Source organism: Vidua chalybeata, chromosome 4 (assembly GCF_026979565.1).
Source record: "Vidua chalybeata isolate OUT-0048 chromosome 4, bVidCha1 merged haplotype, whole genome shotgun sequence".
Taxonomy (NCBI): Eukaryota; Metazoa; Chordata; class Aves; order Passeriformes; family Viduidae; genus Vidua; species Vidua chalybeata.
In genome coordinates, this window is record NC_071533.1 from 49,132,154 (window position 1) to 49,149,488 (window position 17,335).

Below are 17,335 nucleotides of genomic sequence, written 5' to 3' on the forward strand. Positions count from 1 at the left end.
CAACAAGTTCTTAATTTTTCTGGGACCAGAAGCAAGAAGATCTTCTTGATTTAAAAAAGCAAGATTATATTAGTACAACAAAGCATTTCCCTACTTAAAGCAAAGAAGCATATTGGATATTTAAATGAAAGAAAATGCTTCTAATCCAACAGGTTCCATAACTTATATTCAAGAGTTAAAAGAACTAAGAATAACTGTGAAGGCAAATTAATTTTTCATCTTGGAATAGTGATGAGAATTAAAACAAAAACCAGATGAACAACACTGTGCCAAAATTTAAGAGTAAACAAGTCCATCCTTTTAAGTGAGGACAGTTTCACTTCACAGCTGAAGGAAAAATAGTTAGAAAAGTGGAGAGAACTCTATATTAAGAACACTAATTCCAGTCATTAAGATTTTAGGGAATGTAGGTCTTGTCAAACAATCCTGTTATAAAAAAAAATTAAAGTATCAAGATTTAGTTGAAAAAATATCACCACCAGAGAGACTTATTTTAGTAGGACAGCAGTTAGTATTGTCTGATAATCAAATACTTCATAATTAGCAGTGGATCACAATATTCAGGCAAGCTACTGCTGGAATAGCAACTTAAGTGTGGTGTTAACAGGGGCTGAGGGAGTAGATATCAGTGCTCCTGGATCCTTTTGTCAATTTGGATCTAAAATACTTTCTGATTAATATTGATTGATTCCCTAATAGAGCTCCTTCTGATTTGGCAAAACACATCTGAAAATAAACATTGCAAACCACACCTGAAAGAATAAGGGAGGAATATTCTGGGAGCAGCAATTGCAAAAAGCATTGCATTGAGAACTGAAAAGCCTGAAAGGTTGAAATAAAAAAGCATATATTAGTCACTATTAGAAGCAGGCCAGCAATCAGGAGCTTTTTCTTTTATATTTGGTTTCAGAAGGATATGTATGACTACAACACACTACTACACAACTCCATTTAAGAAAATGTGAGAGTTTGAATGTTCACAAAATTGCTGACACTCCTAGAAGTCCAAAGCTTATATTGAAGAAAATATACAGGTAGCCCTTTGAAGAAATACTTAATGTTAAAAGGCTTCCTCATTTCAGCTGCTGTAATTTTTTTTTCCTTATTTCAGCCTTTGGTTTTTTTTCCAGCTTTTTCTCCAAATTATACCTACCTATACCTAGTAACAAGCAAGGGTAATATAAGTTCACATTGCAGAGAACTGAGATTAAGACCAGGTGTCATCTTAGAAGATGTACGTTATCCAAGCTAGAGATAGCAGGCTTGTCAAAGACAAACTGGGCACTGAAAGGAATCAAAGCTGGTAACATAATGGATCTAAGAAAGAGATAACTGAAGACAAAGTGCTTATAGAGAGTATGATAAGAACCTAAACATGTTTCAGCCTCTAACCTCAAAAAAAAAAAAGTAGTTTCTCACAAGTCTTTATTTCTTTTATTATTCATGTTTTTTTTTAAATTAAGGTACTTCTTGTTTTAAAAAAAATGTTTACAGCAAGAAGAACATGAACTAAGTCTGCTCTTTTGAGAAGTTAGAGCCACCTACAAAATGGAATACAATATAAAACTGGTACTTGGCCTAGGAGAAATTTTATTATTTCAGCCTGAGACAAGCAAAAGCCACCTGTGCACTTTGGAAAAAAGAACTACAGAAGTCATGTGAACTCACCTATTCTAACACAGCACTGTTGACACATCCTTCACCATTCAGACTAATCCAGGGCCACCACAAATACTTAATTTACTGACATGTGAAAATTCTAACAATTCTATTCCAAATAGAATTCTTGTTTAACTTCTGGAATGAAGGGCATGTCATCCAGACTTCTTGCTTGGAACTGTAACGGTGCCAGCACTTAGCTTCTTTCAAGTACTCTGGTGTTATTAACTAATGGGCTTGGAGTTTTTCCCTCCATAGCTCAAAAATGACTACAAATAAAAAAAGCACTACAATACTTCAGCTGATTTACACAGAAATACATCCCTAAATAAAGATCTAAAAGAAAACAAAAATACGTTTGCTTCTAAATCAAGGTTACTAGGGTAAAGCTAAAATAGCTCATTGAAAAGCATTTAAGCAAGATTTAGAATTACAATGAGCTATAAGCTTACTACAAATCGCAGACTTGCTAAAAATGAGAAATTAGCAATGAGTTAATTTATAAGCAAGTAACATGAAGAATCCATTGCATCATAATACTACTGCAGCACATCCTGCCAATTGCTACAGAATTCCACACACTGAATATTAACAGCAAGAGAATTTAAATATTTAAGTGCTAATAAACTATTCAAGTATCATTTAAGTGCTTGCATTTCATGAATTTGAAAATAGTTTTAAGTTTGTGATGGCTTTCTCATCAGGTCATTGTCAATTCCTGTAATTAATGTGACAGTTAGAATGTATCTGCAATGCTGCTTTAGCTGTTGAACACCCTAGAGGTACAAGTATTCTTATATTTTTAGCACAGAAGTCAGCAAATAATAGACTCTAGAATCCCAATACAGAAGATTCCACACTAAAAGCAATCTTACCAGATTTCTCTCATTAAATGTTGTTGTCTTGCTTTTTGTGGTTTATAGTAGAGACTGAGCTGTAAAGGTTCTTACCTTACTACGGGATCACTTTCCAGTAACTCAGTAAGCCGCTGCAGCTGTTCAGGTTCAATGGATCGTCCCAGCAGGGCTTCAGTGTTAGTGTAGATTAGAAATGCTGACACAGTTCCTAATAAAGTTCCAACACCTAGAGAGCCCACACTGTCATAATATGGGTTTCCTAAACAAGACATATCAAATTAGTTCCACAGTGTATTTCTAAAACATCGCAGAGAATTCCAATTTCACGCTGAAAAGAGAACATAGTTTTGAGGGGTTTTCTGGGTTTTGCTTTTTAGTGAGATTTTTTTGGTTTTTTTTTTTTTTTTTTTTTAAGTTTATCATTTATTTTACTTTTTTTTTCTTAATTCAGTGGAATTTTTTTCCTACTGAGGAACATGATGAAGCTGGAACAAAACAATTTATCATAAAACAAAGCCTTAAGTCCCTCCTGTCCCTTGACCCCTCCTGTCTCCTGCAGGACTAATAAATGAGTAAACTCTTGTCTGTATGTGTTCCTATATTAGTAAACATAAATTTATACACAAAGTTATATACACTGAAACATAGGTAGCAGCACAAAATCCAGTCTTCTTTTATCAGTAACTCAAAAATTTGCAAGTATTAACCATTTCTGGAATACAGTACTTCCTAAGTTTCAAACACTTATTCATGTTCAGAGCTATAGAAATAGTACTGTGTTTTTAAGCTGATGAAGGAAACTAGAAATGAAATTTAAAAATTCCTTCTATATAAAAAGGGAAAATTGCAATTAAGTCATTAGAAGCCAGAAGAAACAAACATTTATTCTCTTAAAAAATCAATACTTAAAAAGGGATGAATAAGTAATCATCCCTCTTTAGAAAACTTAATTCTGCAGCAAAGATATACTTTGAACCACTTGGCATACAGATCATCTTATCTTTGGTAAAAAATAACTTAGTTTGTATGACAAAATAGCTCAAAAATCTGCTTACAGAGTACAAGTATCAGAAATGAAGAGCAGAGACGTATTTAAGTCAACCAATATAAACTAAATGCTCTGTGTTCATATCATGCATGGGGAAAAAATCCACATTCTGCTTTCCTCTGTGCAGAATTTTACCTGTCAAAGAAGTCAGCCCCATACAGGTAGCAGCTACAGCCACACTCAAGACTGCTGCAGCATCCTCCAGTAACACCACATTGGTACTAGGATCACGACTCTGCACAACTGCACACACAACAGAAAAAAGTTATGTTGCTCTGAAAATTTAGCTTTACTACATTATGCATAGTACTTAAACTATACTAACAACAGCAATTTAAAAGAACAATTTATGCAGTTATATAGGTGCAAACTGAATTTTTGCATATGCTCACACTTCGGAAAGCATTTATACATATACAGAACAAGCCCAATTATGGAAGCTTCTCAAAAATGTTAGAAAAATTAAAAGGGGTATTTATGCTGAAAAATACGTGCACTTAGCCAAGTATTTAATTAGCACTCTTAAATCAACAGTTCTCACCTAATTTGTAAAATGTTATTTGTTAGTAGAATAGAAAATAGATCAATAAAGGGAAAAGTAAAAAGGAAAACAGAAAATTGCTTCTATCATTGTGGAAATCCTAGCAAACTGATTGTGTTTTAAATAATACTACATACTTACTGCTATAATGATACATACCATATTGATAAAATGAAAGACCCTTGGCTCGAGCACTCCTCCGAATTTCATTTATAGCAACAAGTAGGGTGGCTGAAACGACAAAGTTGTTGCTCAAAATTGCTAGAGGCAAAAGGACTTGTTTCCATTTTGAAAAGAGGAACAGATCACCAAGAAAGGTCTGATTATTGGTACTTTATTTAAAGTACAGTTACTTTTTTTCCACAAGTGTGTCTCCCATACAAATCAGAACAGTTATATTCATTGATAGTTTAATACCAAAAAGGCAATCCATGTCTACTTTCCAAATTTTGTGTTCTTCAACTTCTTATTATATAGACTTATACAAAAAAGAAAAGTTTTCACGTTTCTTTTTGTTTGTTTACAAGTATTTGCAACAGAGCTCAAAACCTCACTGTGTAAGCAAAGATCAGTTATTACTGTAATTACTGATATCGCAATTTTAAGAGATTACAAATACTTAAATTGAAACTGCATACCTCCTTCTGATACCAATGATCCTGCTAAAATGCAGTATGCCTGTATGGAAAAAAACAAGAATATGATATGATATGATATATGATATGCTATGCATATTTCTACAGATCTCTTCAACACAGGCTATCCAAAGGTAGCATTCCAGAACCACATTACCCACAGTGTCATGTAACTGTCTCTAAACAGAAGGAAACCAATAATAATTGGATCATGCAATATATTCCAAAACAGGAAAGGAGGACCTCTTGGAGGGGGGGATATGAAAGGAAGATGCAGGGTTTAGAGAACAGCTCATTTTGAGGCAGGATCAACTATAGTTTAAAGATTTTTTTTTTTTTCTTAAAACCCATTTTCATTAAGAATGGTTTGATTTAATTGTGTTGGGACTCAAACTGAATCAGACCGGGAAGTGAATTTCAGACTATGCCACTGTTTTTATTAAAATACTGGTCAATATCAATACATTATCCACAAGAGTACCTTACCCAGAGTAGAGATTCTACAGGATGAGGGTGGAGTAAACCCATGATCCCATGATACCAAGAAAGTCCTGCGCCCATCATGAAAATGCCTACTCCACTAATCAGGGAGGCAATATAGCGCATATTTGTGAAACCATACCTAGAAGAAAGGAAAGAAAATTATTTTAGGAATATAAGATTCTACATCTCTACAAACATATTTCAAAGTTGCCATTAATATTTACATGTCTCAAATTATCATCGTATGACTTGGCATCTATTTAAGTCAAAGCTGCTAAATCTAATCTAATCCAAGGGGGGAAAAAACCCTACTTGAAAAAAGGTATCTAATACACATAAGGACATCAAACATGAATGTTTTTCTAACTTGTTTTTAAACATCTGCATTAGCTCTTGTACAATGACTGAGGATTTTATTTTACAATTGAAAAAAACCCAAAATGAACAACATTCACTTTAAGGTTTTAGTGAACTGCTAGTCTAAATATGGACTCTAGTTTTATGAGCAGCCAGTCTACATAATTCATAAAGCTAATTTAATGGGAATAAAATTTACACATCTCTCAGTAGTTCAGCTAACTACAGACATCCAACACTTGCAGTTTTTAAGTGCAGTGGAGGAATTAAAGCAATATTAAAAGTTTGTGTTTATTTCTTTTTTTGATTTTAACTCCATCTACAAACAATACACTTCTTTTGTCTATATTGAGGAAGAAGAGAGTGAGAGGGAAAAACGAGCTATGATGAATATTTGCACAAATTTAAGATATAAATTTTTCAAATTTTAATGATGCTGTTAATGAAAAAAAGCATAACTAATCCCATAAATTAGACACATTTTTGAACTAGTACTTAAAGAATGAATGACTTGTCCAAACATATGAGGAGTAAAACAGCTCAACACCGAGAAAATATCACGGAGAGTACAGCTTATAACTTTCATGACCTTGTAAGAACTTATCAAGTAATATCCCTGTTACTAGATACAAACAAAGAGCAGTTTATGGCAAACACAACTCCTTATGGGACAAGTAACTAGCTTGCAATAAAAGCACTTTGCTGAAAAAAGGAAGAGGACAGTAATTTTTATTTTTTAAAAAATCGTGTGATTCACATGAACAGTGTTTAAAAAGTAGATCTATTAGTTGGAAGAAGCAGAAGAGCCCAGAACAACTTAGAGAAATAATGACAATTAAAATAAAACATAGCAAAAGTGTACCACAAAAATTAAAAAAAAAAAAAAAAAAAAAAACAACACATGCACAAAGCCACTGAAGCCCCAACTCCTGGAACTCAAAAGAAAACACTTTTCTTATTTTATCTGTTGTAAAATCAGAAACAATATGTTTCAGAAATGACACAAAACAGCAAATGAAAAAGAACAAGGTGATGCACAAACAAGAACTAATCTTACTGCTATATATAGTTACCAGAATCTTTATTTACTCAAAAAGCTTACGGATGACTAGGGTCAGGCGTCCTTGCAGACTGACTGATGCCCAAAGCTAGCAACGCCTATTTAAGACAAAAGGTTAAAATAAAATATAGAATCATTCTGTATCAACTGAACTTGAAAGGTTAAAGGCAGATGTAATTTGTTGAACTGCATATATGCTTTGCTACTGATATCTTATTAGAGCTGGAATATAATCCTCAAAATTTGTCATCTAAATTTACCACTCCCAAAAAATTGTTAGTTATACCTACATATATAATATATATGCAATTATATGGTGTGTGTATATATAATTATTGTTAATTACAATTTTAGAATCACAACTGAAAATGAACATTACGTGCAGTCACAACTGTTATTGCTGTGCTTCAGTGTGAAGGAATGAAGTTGTTCAGGGAAAAAAGCTATTTAAATAAATCCCTCTTGAAGAGAAACTATACTGAGACTGTGGTGTAGTAGGGTGATGACAACATTTAAACAGTAACTTTACACTGCAACTTATCAGCATATTTTAAAGGAAGAAATAACCTCTTGCTATCTAAATTGCCTACCTGGGATATATTTAATTAGGCATGTATTAAGTTGTTGATGCAGGAAGTTATAAATCTAGACTTGAACTTTGCAAAGCACATGTTTTGTTTAAGACTACGGATAATGAAACATAGTAACAAGTATTAAAATGCAGATACTTTAGTCTTTGCAGCAGCAAGCTGCTTTGAGGAAGCAAGGCTTTTCCTGCGTTTTTCCTAAAACCACATACTCAATTATTTGGAAAAACAAAACAAACTCTCCTCATTTCAGCGGAATGTTCAACTTTGATATTTACAAAACAGAATAGCTCTTCAATGTATATAATACCACTATCAAACTTGGTTCACCTATACATTGACACACTTGGCCAAGTGAAAAATCACACACTTTAAGGTTGGCTTCGCCATAAATTTAAGTACTATCAATTGAATTAGGAGCACCCTTGTCTCCACTTTACATCTGGATCAGCTAAAAGGTTGTGTGAAACCCTCAAACAAAATGTGAGTTGTCAACTCAGTCTTTCTGGACAGAGAAACATACAGGGTCCAACTCAAGCAAAACGTTTGCCAAAACTATGTTAATAGCCTTTTCAAGATATTCAGTCTGCTCTGAAGTTCCACCGATTGCTCAAATTTGGAGGAGCATAAGACGATTCCATTTTATGAGTTACAAGCTACCCAAGAACTCCTCTTGCTTGAGCTGCAGGAGCCTTTCCTTCAACCCTTTCTTTAAGGGTTGATTTTTTTCCCCTCAAAGCCTTTCAATATCATTTCAAGGTCTCATAACATATGCTTCAAGTATACTATAGAAAACAGTAGAAAAAACAACATTAATTTTAACCCTGCACATTAATATTATTGTCCAATATTAATGTCCAATTCTGAGCCTGCCACTCCACTTCTCAAAGTAAATGTGCCATATATGTGCTGTGACAGGCTGATAGGTAATCTAGGAACAGAAAAAGAAAACAAGATGCCCAAATTCTCATCATAATTCTACCTAGAGATGAATAAGTAACAAAGTCTGTCATTGTATTACAATAATTGACAGGAAAAGCATTTCAAGTTAACATTTAACCAAAATAGTAACCAAAATCATTTTAGCTTCAAGTACCACTCATGATCCATGAAGCAGCCAAGTACAGTTCTTACTGTGACTCCCCTCTTCCAATTTATTTCTAAAAAACTTCAAAATCTATATTCTGACTTCTCATTTTTATGTTAATAAAAATTAAGAAACATCCTATTTTTTTTATTCAATGCACTACAACTACTGTAAATATCTGTCTTTTTTCCCAGTTTTATTACAAGTACTAACTTTAGCAGAATGGGAAAAAATACTCACCTGGTTACATGTGTCTGCTAAAGAATGTATGGCTTCTGAAAACATACTTGCAGAACCCGTGTAAACCCAAGCAAGTAGCTTAAAAAAAAAGTTCAACCCATTTCTGAAAACAAAGAGAAGAAATAACAGAATATTTGATGTTTAATATTTTCAGCAAGGCCAGAAGTGCTGTACAATCATGCATTATCTGCCAGAAATGGGTCAACTCAAATAGCAGTTTAATAATTAGAGAGCTCTGCAGACAGATAATTCATAGAGATTTTCTGCATGGTCACTGTGAAAAAAGTCCTTTTGGCTAAACTTGATAAAGATACACAATTTATTTTTCAGAAATCATTGACTTCTAAGCAGTTCCAAATAAGTTACACTTCCTGAAAACTATCATCACACTCACTACTCACAGCAAGTAATTTTCTACCAGTGGGAGAATACAAGTCTTTACAACTTCCTTTGCTATTTTTTCAATCCTTTGAAAATCCTACATATCCTCTGCCAATACTGTAGTGCAAGGTTCCCTACTTCACCCTCAGTCTGAGCCATTCTCAGTAGGATACAAATGTGAGACAACAGACAGAGAGACAAGGCTGTCACTAGATTACATTGTAAAAATTATCTATAGAACTTCTCCATTAAGGTGTTCATTGTGAAGACATTTTTACAGCTACAGGTTTACTGGAGTAAACATTGTCTTATGTTGCATATTGGTAACTATTAACACCAAAATCCAAGTCTACACTTCAAACATTATCAGAATCAGTGGGTTAATTGCTACAAACATATTGCACAGAAAATCAGACTGGAGAATTATAAAATTCTCTTCTATCTTTTTCAACATGAGTTTCATTTATTGCCAATTTTTTAAGTATCTAACTAAAGTGTTATAAGAACCTATTAACATCTTCTAGTGTCATATTTTAACATGTGCCAGAAATTATATTCAAGTTAGAGGAAGCAAACCCAGCAGCTTCTGAGAAGGCACTTTGCAATTAGAAAAGAAATAACAGTATACAGACAAAAGTGAATTATTTTCTGTTGGTTATATTGAAGATTCTTTCAAATGTATTAAAAGCTTCCTCTCAAGAAGGAGCAAGAAAAAAGGACAACTTTAAATACCTTCTTCTTCAGGTCCTTCAAAATTTTAGTTTTTACTTTAAAAAACTGTATAGTGTGATCAACTCCAAAAAAATTGCTCTTCTCTCATCAGAGATACATTCAATACCTGATCTCTATGTATTGATCAATGTATTCACATAAACTCTCTCCTATCAACAATAAACAAATAAACCTATTAACTTTAGTTACAGACACAGGTATCTTTATCTTAAATACACACACTGTTCCTATTCCCAGGATAATATAAATAAAGTATTTTTTATTGCATAAACAAATTTTTTTTTTTTTTTTTTTTTTTTACTTACATGCAAATAGCTACCATTACCACCTTCCCTGGTCCCTTGAAAAACATAGCTGCTGTACTGGAGCGTGGCTACATAAAGAAATAACAGATTATTTAATAACTAAATCTTGATCTCATGAGACACCTACCATATAAATTCAATAAAAAACTTTGCACTGCCCTGTATTGCAAAAGTTCTTAAAGGTAACTAATTTACTACAGAATGTTAAGCCAAACTGCAGTTGGGTCTTATGTATTTCTACAAATGGTTGGCTATTAAAAAGATAAACACCCAATGAAGTCTCCAGCAGAGGCCACTGCAGCCATAAGGCCCAGAGCCCACTAAGGAATCATTCTATACACCCAATATACAGCCAAGCACCTGGATCTAGGGTGTATGTCTACTTAAGCAAAGAGGAAGGGCCAGCAGCATATAGACAAAAGCATTCATCTTCTGGGGTCTTTTGTTCTTAAAGAAACTTACTTAGGGTTTTTTAATTAACAATATATTCACTATACATAGTAGTGGCTGTTCTTGAAATCATGAGTACAGCTGAAATTTTTATAAGAAGGCAACTGAAAAAAAACCCTCTTACTGGTGGATTACACTGTCACAGCAGGAACCCATTCAAGCTGTCATCACAACATTGACTACTGCATAACAATTAGATATAGATCTGGTATATTTCAGTGCAAAAAAATCTCCCACTAATATTCAGTTACACAAATTGTCCTTCAAAAGGTATCATAACACATTTCACTACACTTTTCTAGCCAAACACTTGAAAATGTCCTTACCTTAGTATTTCCAAAGAACTCCTTGTATTCCCACAACAGCCTTTGGTTTCTAAACAGATCTGCAGTACAAAATTCACATCATGAATATGTACTATTAACCAGTAGTTTCAGGAATTGAAGTGTACTTGTTTTATGCAGCAGCCAAATTCTAATAAGAGCTAGATGATCTACCTGTGAAAGAACTCCTCCCTTGATGTTGTTAATCAGAAACACATGTTATACACTTATGCAAAATGCCAAATACAATCTGTTATGATCCTATACATTGTTACTATTTCTACCAATAAATGATAAGGCACAGAGGGAAAAACTCAAAATATACTTCTGCAAATTCAGGCATTTTATTTATGTCCAAAAATTATTCTTCAGGTCAATAAAATTTTTGAGGCTCCTGACTGCACTTTCAGTACACTTACAGATTGCTTAACAGGTGTCTGCAGTTCTAAACTTTTTTGACAGAAGGGTGTTCTAGTGGCATATCTGTTCAAACAAAAAAATTGAGCTCTCATTTTAAGGTACACAACTGGACGAAGTATCTTGAAGCAGTATTGCCTCTTGTGTGATTTTAACTGACTAGACAGATCCAAATACGTCACAAGCTACTGATTTGGCTGTACATGTTACTGATAATACCAGCAAGGATAACAAAAATAATATTACACCAAAAAAAAAAAAGATTTCTGAAACACAAAGGCAAGCTGAATTATTTTCAGAGGAATAAATTAACAAGTCGCAGCATGGTATAAATATTTGGATCAGTTTTAACTCTTTTCAAAATTCTCAATTAGATAAAATGCAAAAGCATTGAAAATGTAAATTATCATCTAAAATTTGAAAGCCCCTTCCAAAAGTATGTCTACAGATCTCCACTGAATGTATGCTCTTCCCACATCACAAAGGTGATAAATTGCAAGATAGTAACAGACTGTATCTGCATAGATAGTAACATTTTACTCTAAGATTAAACCACAAGACCTAGTCAGCAATTGATAGTTACAAATTTACGTGTTTTCAACATAGTAACACTATCTTGTGGATTTCTAGCAATCATACTTCCTTGCGACATTTCAAGGTATTTGAAAACCCTATACTCACTTTCTCTGTACTTGATCTCTGCCTCTTTACGTCGCTTTCTTTCTCTGGCAAGAGCCTCTGGACTACCCCAGACTTCAAGAGACCTGCATGAAGTAAAAGTAATGTCATAATGTTCCTAATCATGCAACTTTTTTTTCAAGCATAAAACCATACTGTTGAATTTTTTATGCACAATGTAATTATAATAATCAGGATATAAAATGTGTTCAGATAGAAAACTGAAAACATTATTGCCCTTCCACATTGCAAACCTGACTTTTAAAACTCTTTTCTCTCTCTCTTATATCATCCTTTTTAAATGTTCTTACTTTGCCTCTACATCCGATCTCAGGTACACCGTGAAAGTCTCAGTGTCATCATGGGGACTTCGTCGTTTAATTTTTCTCAGCTGGTCTAAATCACTAAGGAAAGTGGACAAAGAGTTTAGTGTAAGAAAAAGATCATATTGTTCTAACTTGACTTTTATGTCTGGGTGATGAGCCACCATTTTGATACTACTAATTTGTTGTACCAAAAAAGTAAAGTTGTCTACTTCAAATACTATGAAATACTACACACTGAAGCCAAAGTATTAAAACACTAAATAGTAAAATATTCAATTAATGATCTGTATGCAACTGATAACGTGCACATATGCTAAACAAGAGGCTTTATGAATTAGCTTCTCTAAATGGAAATCAGAAGTCACGTGACAAGAAAATTTAATCCCAAAATTTACACTCCCAGCACAAATTGCAAAAGGCTGAAGATAACAAAGCTGCTTGGGGAAACAAATAAAATTTCCTGTGCTGAGCTACACATTAGGGCATCTACACCAATTATGTAAAAACAGGAGGAACAGAGGTGTCTCCCCCAAACTAGATTCATGCTCTCATAAGTACAAATAAACTACTTTAAGAAGCAAGTACTGAAACATGAATATTAAGTGGAAGCTCCTAGTCCACTGTAAAATTAAGCCAGAACTAATTTACAATTATGTACACCACAAAAACATTTAGAAATGTTGTTGTGCAAAATCACTCTACAATCACAATTACTTCTCATGCAGAAATGAACAAATATTCAGAATTTGAATTTCAACTAAAACTCATCATACCTGGATTTAAGACAAAACTCATTTATTGCTCTGACTCCAGTGATGAAGTTATTCTGTGTGTATTTTGGTCCATACTCTCTTTTTTTAAGGACTGGTTTCACTTTAAAAAAATAAATACACATGTCACTCATAGAGACTACAGCAGAAACTTCAACAACTAATTCAATCTAGTGTCATACTGCGATATGTCTTAGTGGAAATCTGAAAAACAGCATCGGTGATACAGAAAATTGACAGTGAAGAGAAAGGCATCTTCCTCATTGTGGAAATGAGTAAGGTAGAATGATTTACCCCAAAAAATGCTACTTTCTCAGCTGTAGTTCAGGGTTCTCAAACCTAACTGCCACTGTCAGCTACCTCGCCAACTCTGATGTCAGAGATGGTGCTTGGCTACATAAATAGCATTCAAATACAGCCATTTGGAAACCTTTGGTCTAACAACTGAAATAGCAACAGGCTGCTCCATTGCTATTTTTTCCAATAATCAAGTCCACTTTCTGCAGATAAGAATTTTCACCTTTGCAGAGCATACAGAGAAATGAGCCAGACTGTATACATCATTTTTCTCAACTATTATGTTCAAAATTAGTACTTTTAACATTGGGCATTTATAACAGTTAAAAACATACATTCTTTATTTATAATATTTTTATGTCTGGAAGATGTACTCATCACATAGGATTCTCACGCACAAGGAAAAGAATACCACACATTCAGAAAAATTATAAATGGAGTTTTCAATTTATGTTATTATTTTCTACTTGTCTGTATGTACATAACTTCATCTTATTCTCAAATGTAAATCACTGTACATTAACATGCATTAAAAACATGTTTATTGGAAGACTAGTTATAGTCAGAAGAATAACACAACTAACACTGTAACGTAACTAACATTACCAAATACAACTTAAAACAGAAAGCTCAGATTCTACTGGTGAGAAGACTTTAGAGCACACATGAGCTTCTTGTAAATCACAGGATTGATATAATTTCTATAGCTGGTCCAGAGGTACTCCTTAAGTCACAGGATACTTACAGAGAGATAATGCTTTTAAAGACTCTGAGAAAAATTTTCCCAGAGTTCTACATTGTCTTATTTCTAGGTTTTGATGCTTAATAGCAAAATACATTGCTTGACTCTCCGTGACACGCTAACAGCACAGGTATCAATATTTATCATAATAATCTGATTTCTTTCATCCACTTTGAACTTGAAGAATTTTTTAAGTCCCTGAATAATCACATTCATCACACAAAGCTCCTGAGTGAAGGTGATGAAAAAAATTTTAGATATTTCCTAAAAACAGTACACCATTTACTAAGGTTAGAACAGACTGATAATTTTTAATCAAGAACAATTCCCATCTTTTATTTAAAACAAATATATACCCAAATCATATTAACCTTACTAAAAAACAACTTATGGATTTATCAAAAACTTATTAATTCACCTTTCATAAATACAGGTAAATGTCACTGAAATTAAAAAAAATTATGATACTATAATTATTTATGATACTGTAATTACAGTACATTGTATATATTGTACTGTAATTGTATATTGCACAGTATCCTAACAATCCTACTCCTAGTTCAAATAACTGTATAAAATTAGTAGTAAATGTAGAGAAAAAAAAACCCTATTTGGTGTTTCCAAAATAAAGACAAGCTCAACAAAAGATGATGTAAATAAAACACTTCAAAAATCATGTTTAAGATTAGTGAGCCTTTAAAAATGTTACTTTCTAATACTTAGTAATACTTGGATAGGTAAGTTTCTAAATCAGAGCAGCATTTTAAGAGTAGAATTCCACTTTCTAGACACTAACAAAATCCTTGACATAAACATTTCTCCTTGCACATCTTTAATTAAGAGATGGAAATCTCTTACGGAAACATATATCTATCTTCACAATTATTTAACAGAAATTTCACCTATCTACCTTGCATTTTTTCCCTGCATGCATACACTAAAGACAATAAATCTAAAGAAACTGACATCCCTCTGAACCACTGGGGATGAGAAGCTAGAGAAAAGCAGAAGATTAAGCCTGGGAAGAAGTGAAGGGTTAGAGGAAGGTATTTTTATCAGTTTTTATTTCTTAGTACTGTAGTCTGACTTGACTGGCAATAAAATAACTGATTTTCCCCAAGTCCAATCTGTTTTGCCCATGACAGTAAATGGTGAGTGATCTTTCTCTACCCTATCCAACTAAGGAGGGGAGTGAGAGACCAGCTTGGGTGGGAACCTGGTGTCCAGCCAGTGCCAAGCCCACCACATTACTACACACAAATGGGAATTTTACAGAACTCAGATTAGGCAGTTCATGTGGTCAAAATATATTTAGAAGCAACACTGATTAGATTAACTCAGTAATAAGAAAGAACAGAGGAAGACTTAGAACAAGGAATGGGGAAGATCAAGTATCCAGCTGAGCCACATTAAGTCTGAGAGGGGGAATGGACATGCCTAAAAACATGCAAGGAGGACAGACTGCAACAACACGTGAAAAAAACCAAATCAGTCTTTTCCTGCTGAACTCTGCAGCTTAACTGAAAATTACAAACAAACACAGAAGAGTGAGTAATTAGAAGGAATACTGCTATGTTTGATTTTTTTATGAGTCATTTTCAAACAAACAGTACCAAACAAAGCTGGCACACAAGTGTGTTTTAAAATGCTATTCACTTAACTTGCTTACACAATTGAAGAGGAGGAGCAGTTTCCTTGCACTTTTTTTTTTTTTTTTTTTTTTGACTACTAGCAAACAGCAGTAAAATTCCAATACACTTTCTTTACCTTTTACTTGGATTGGCTGTTTAGGTGAAGACTGCTTTTGGCCTGCATTATTTGTATCTTGTCCTGTAAAATAAAATTAATCTCCCTGTAAATATGGGAGTACCTACTTTTCTTTTTAGTTAAGAGTTTGACTGACATAACATTAGAACATATCGTAATATTGCACTGCACCCTGGCAATTAGAAAATTTAAAACTCTCAATAGACAAAAACAAAAACACCAAAAACAAAAAAAAAAAAAAAAACCAAAAGCAAATATTTAATATAGCATTGATCAACAAACTTCTAGCAGCTTGCAGAAGGACACCAATTTGTAACATATTTCAAAAAGCACCCCAAATTAAAAAAAAAAAAAAGTATTTTAACAGTGCATTTGTGCTTTGGGACAAATTTTATGCAAAACTTTAGATTAGCAAATATAATTAATTCTATATGGCTTATGGCTGCTATGTATCACAGCATTTCAGAGCTTCCAACATGGGATTCAATTTTAAGGGATGGAAGCATCTTCATTTACAAAAAGTTAGCTCCTTAAAACACAGAATATTTAAACTAAAATCCACAACTCATATGTAATAAGGTTGAGCTGGAACAAAAACAAAGTCTTTTAGCTGATTTTGAAACCTGAGAATATGATTCAATTAAAAAAAAACCTAACAAAATATAACTTTCAATAGTGAAATGAATTTTAATATTTGGAAAACAAGAAATTCCAGTAATTTCAGTGAGATTTCTACTTAGAAACCAGAGGTATTACTTGAAAATTCAAGCAAATATTGCATCCTTGTCCCATACATCTCAACATAGCTTTCAGAACAAAAACCTTATGGTTCTAACATGCCAAACCAACATACCAACTCTTTTGTGCCCTACCACTCTATAACACTGGAGGTTTGCCACACATTCATAACCATTCACAAAATTAATTACCTTATTCAAAGTGATGTATTTTTTAACAATGAAGATTTTTTTTTAGCAGGTTACTGTTAAGTAATGAAGTACTCCTAGCCTAACATGGTACTTAAATTATTTCAAGATCAGATTCTCTTGAAGCTTGCACTACATAACTATGTTTCAATCAGGCAATTAGTTAACACCCTAAAAGCAACTGAGAACTACAGCTAATAAAAATTCAAGCATACCTTTTTGAAAAATAACACTTATAAATTTATGAAATTGATCTTACTACCTAGCAAATAAGGTTGCACCATAACTAACTAGCATTCCTTAAACATTCACCCCTTTCACTTGAAAACAAAAGAAACAAAATCCCTTTGTTGTTCCTTTCTTTTCTTACCTGGGAAGGCACAAAAATACTAAGACTATATCCATGCAAAGAGATCTATGTACATCAAGCACCCTTTCAAAGTTTACTACCTCGGCTTAGAGTCAGAGCAAAATCACAGTGCATCATTGAGGAAAAAGGATACAGAATACTTCCATTCACAATCACTGTTTTTCAGACAAGTAGAGGTAGAACTTTCAAGAGTGAACAATGTTTAAGAGTCACTTTTGTACTCCCAAACATCAGAATGTAATCCTCTTAGCTGGCTACAGTTACTAGCTTTTAAAGACTGTTGCCAGCCCCAGGAAT

At 33.4% G+C, this 17,335-nt stretch overlaps 1 protein-coding gene across 4 annotated transcripts in view; it reads right to left on the reverse strand.

Annotated features, from left to right (window-relative positions):
* The window catches only part of SLC30A9 (solute carrier family 30 member 9), a 32,724-nt gene that overhangs the window by 12,473 nt on the left and 2,916 nt on the right, over nucleotides 1–17,335 (reverse strand). For 3 of the 4 annotated variants that reach the window (XM_053940135.1, XM_053940138.1, XM_053940137.1), the window contains exons 3-15: nucleotides 15,743–15,805; nucleotides 12,940–13,039; nucleotides 12,152–12,244; nucleotides 11,844–11,926; nucleotides 10,749–10,807; nucleotides 9,973–10,040; nucleotides 8,555–8,657; nucleotides 6,683–6,738; nucleotides 5,227–5,362; nucleotides 4,744–4,783; nucleotides 4,265–4,336; nucleotides 3,700–3,807; nucleotides 2,610–2,775 (exon numbers count right to left, since the gene is read on the reverse strand). In XM_053940135.1, coding sequence (XP_053796110.1) covers nucleotides 2,610–2,775; nucleotides 3,700–3,807; nucleotides 4,265–4,336; nucleotides 4,744–4,783; nucleotides 5,227–5,362; nucleotides 6,683–6,738; nucleotides 8,555–8,657; nucleotides 9,973–10,040; nucleotides 10,749–10,807; nucleotides 11,844–11,926; nucleotides 12,152–12,244; nucleotides 12,940–13,039; nucleotides 15,743–15,805 — 1,147 coding nt within the window. The remainder of the gene's footprint in view (nucleotides 1–2,609; nucleotides 2,776–3,699; nucleotides 3,808–4,264; nucleotides 4,337–4,743; nucleotides 4,784–5,226; nucleotides 5,363–6,682; nucleotides 6,739–8,554; nucleotides 8,658–9,972; nucleotides 10,041–10,748; nucleotides 10,808–11,843; nucleotides 11,927–12,151; nucleotides 12,245–12,939; nucleotides 13,040–15,742; nucleotides 15,806–17,335) is intronic. The other variant, XM_053940136.1, reaches the window with a different exon arrangement.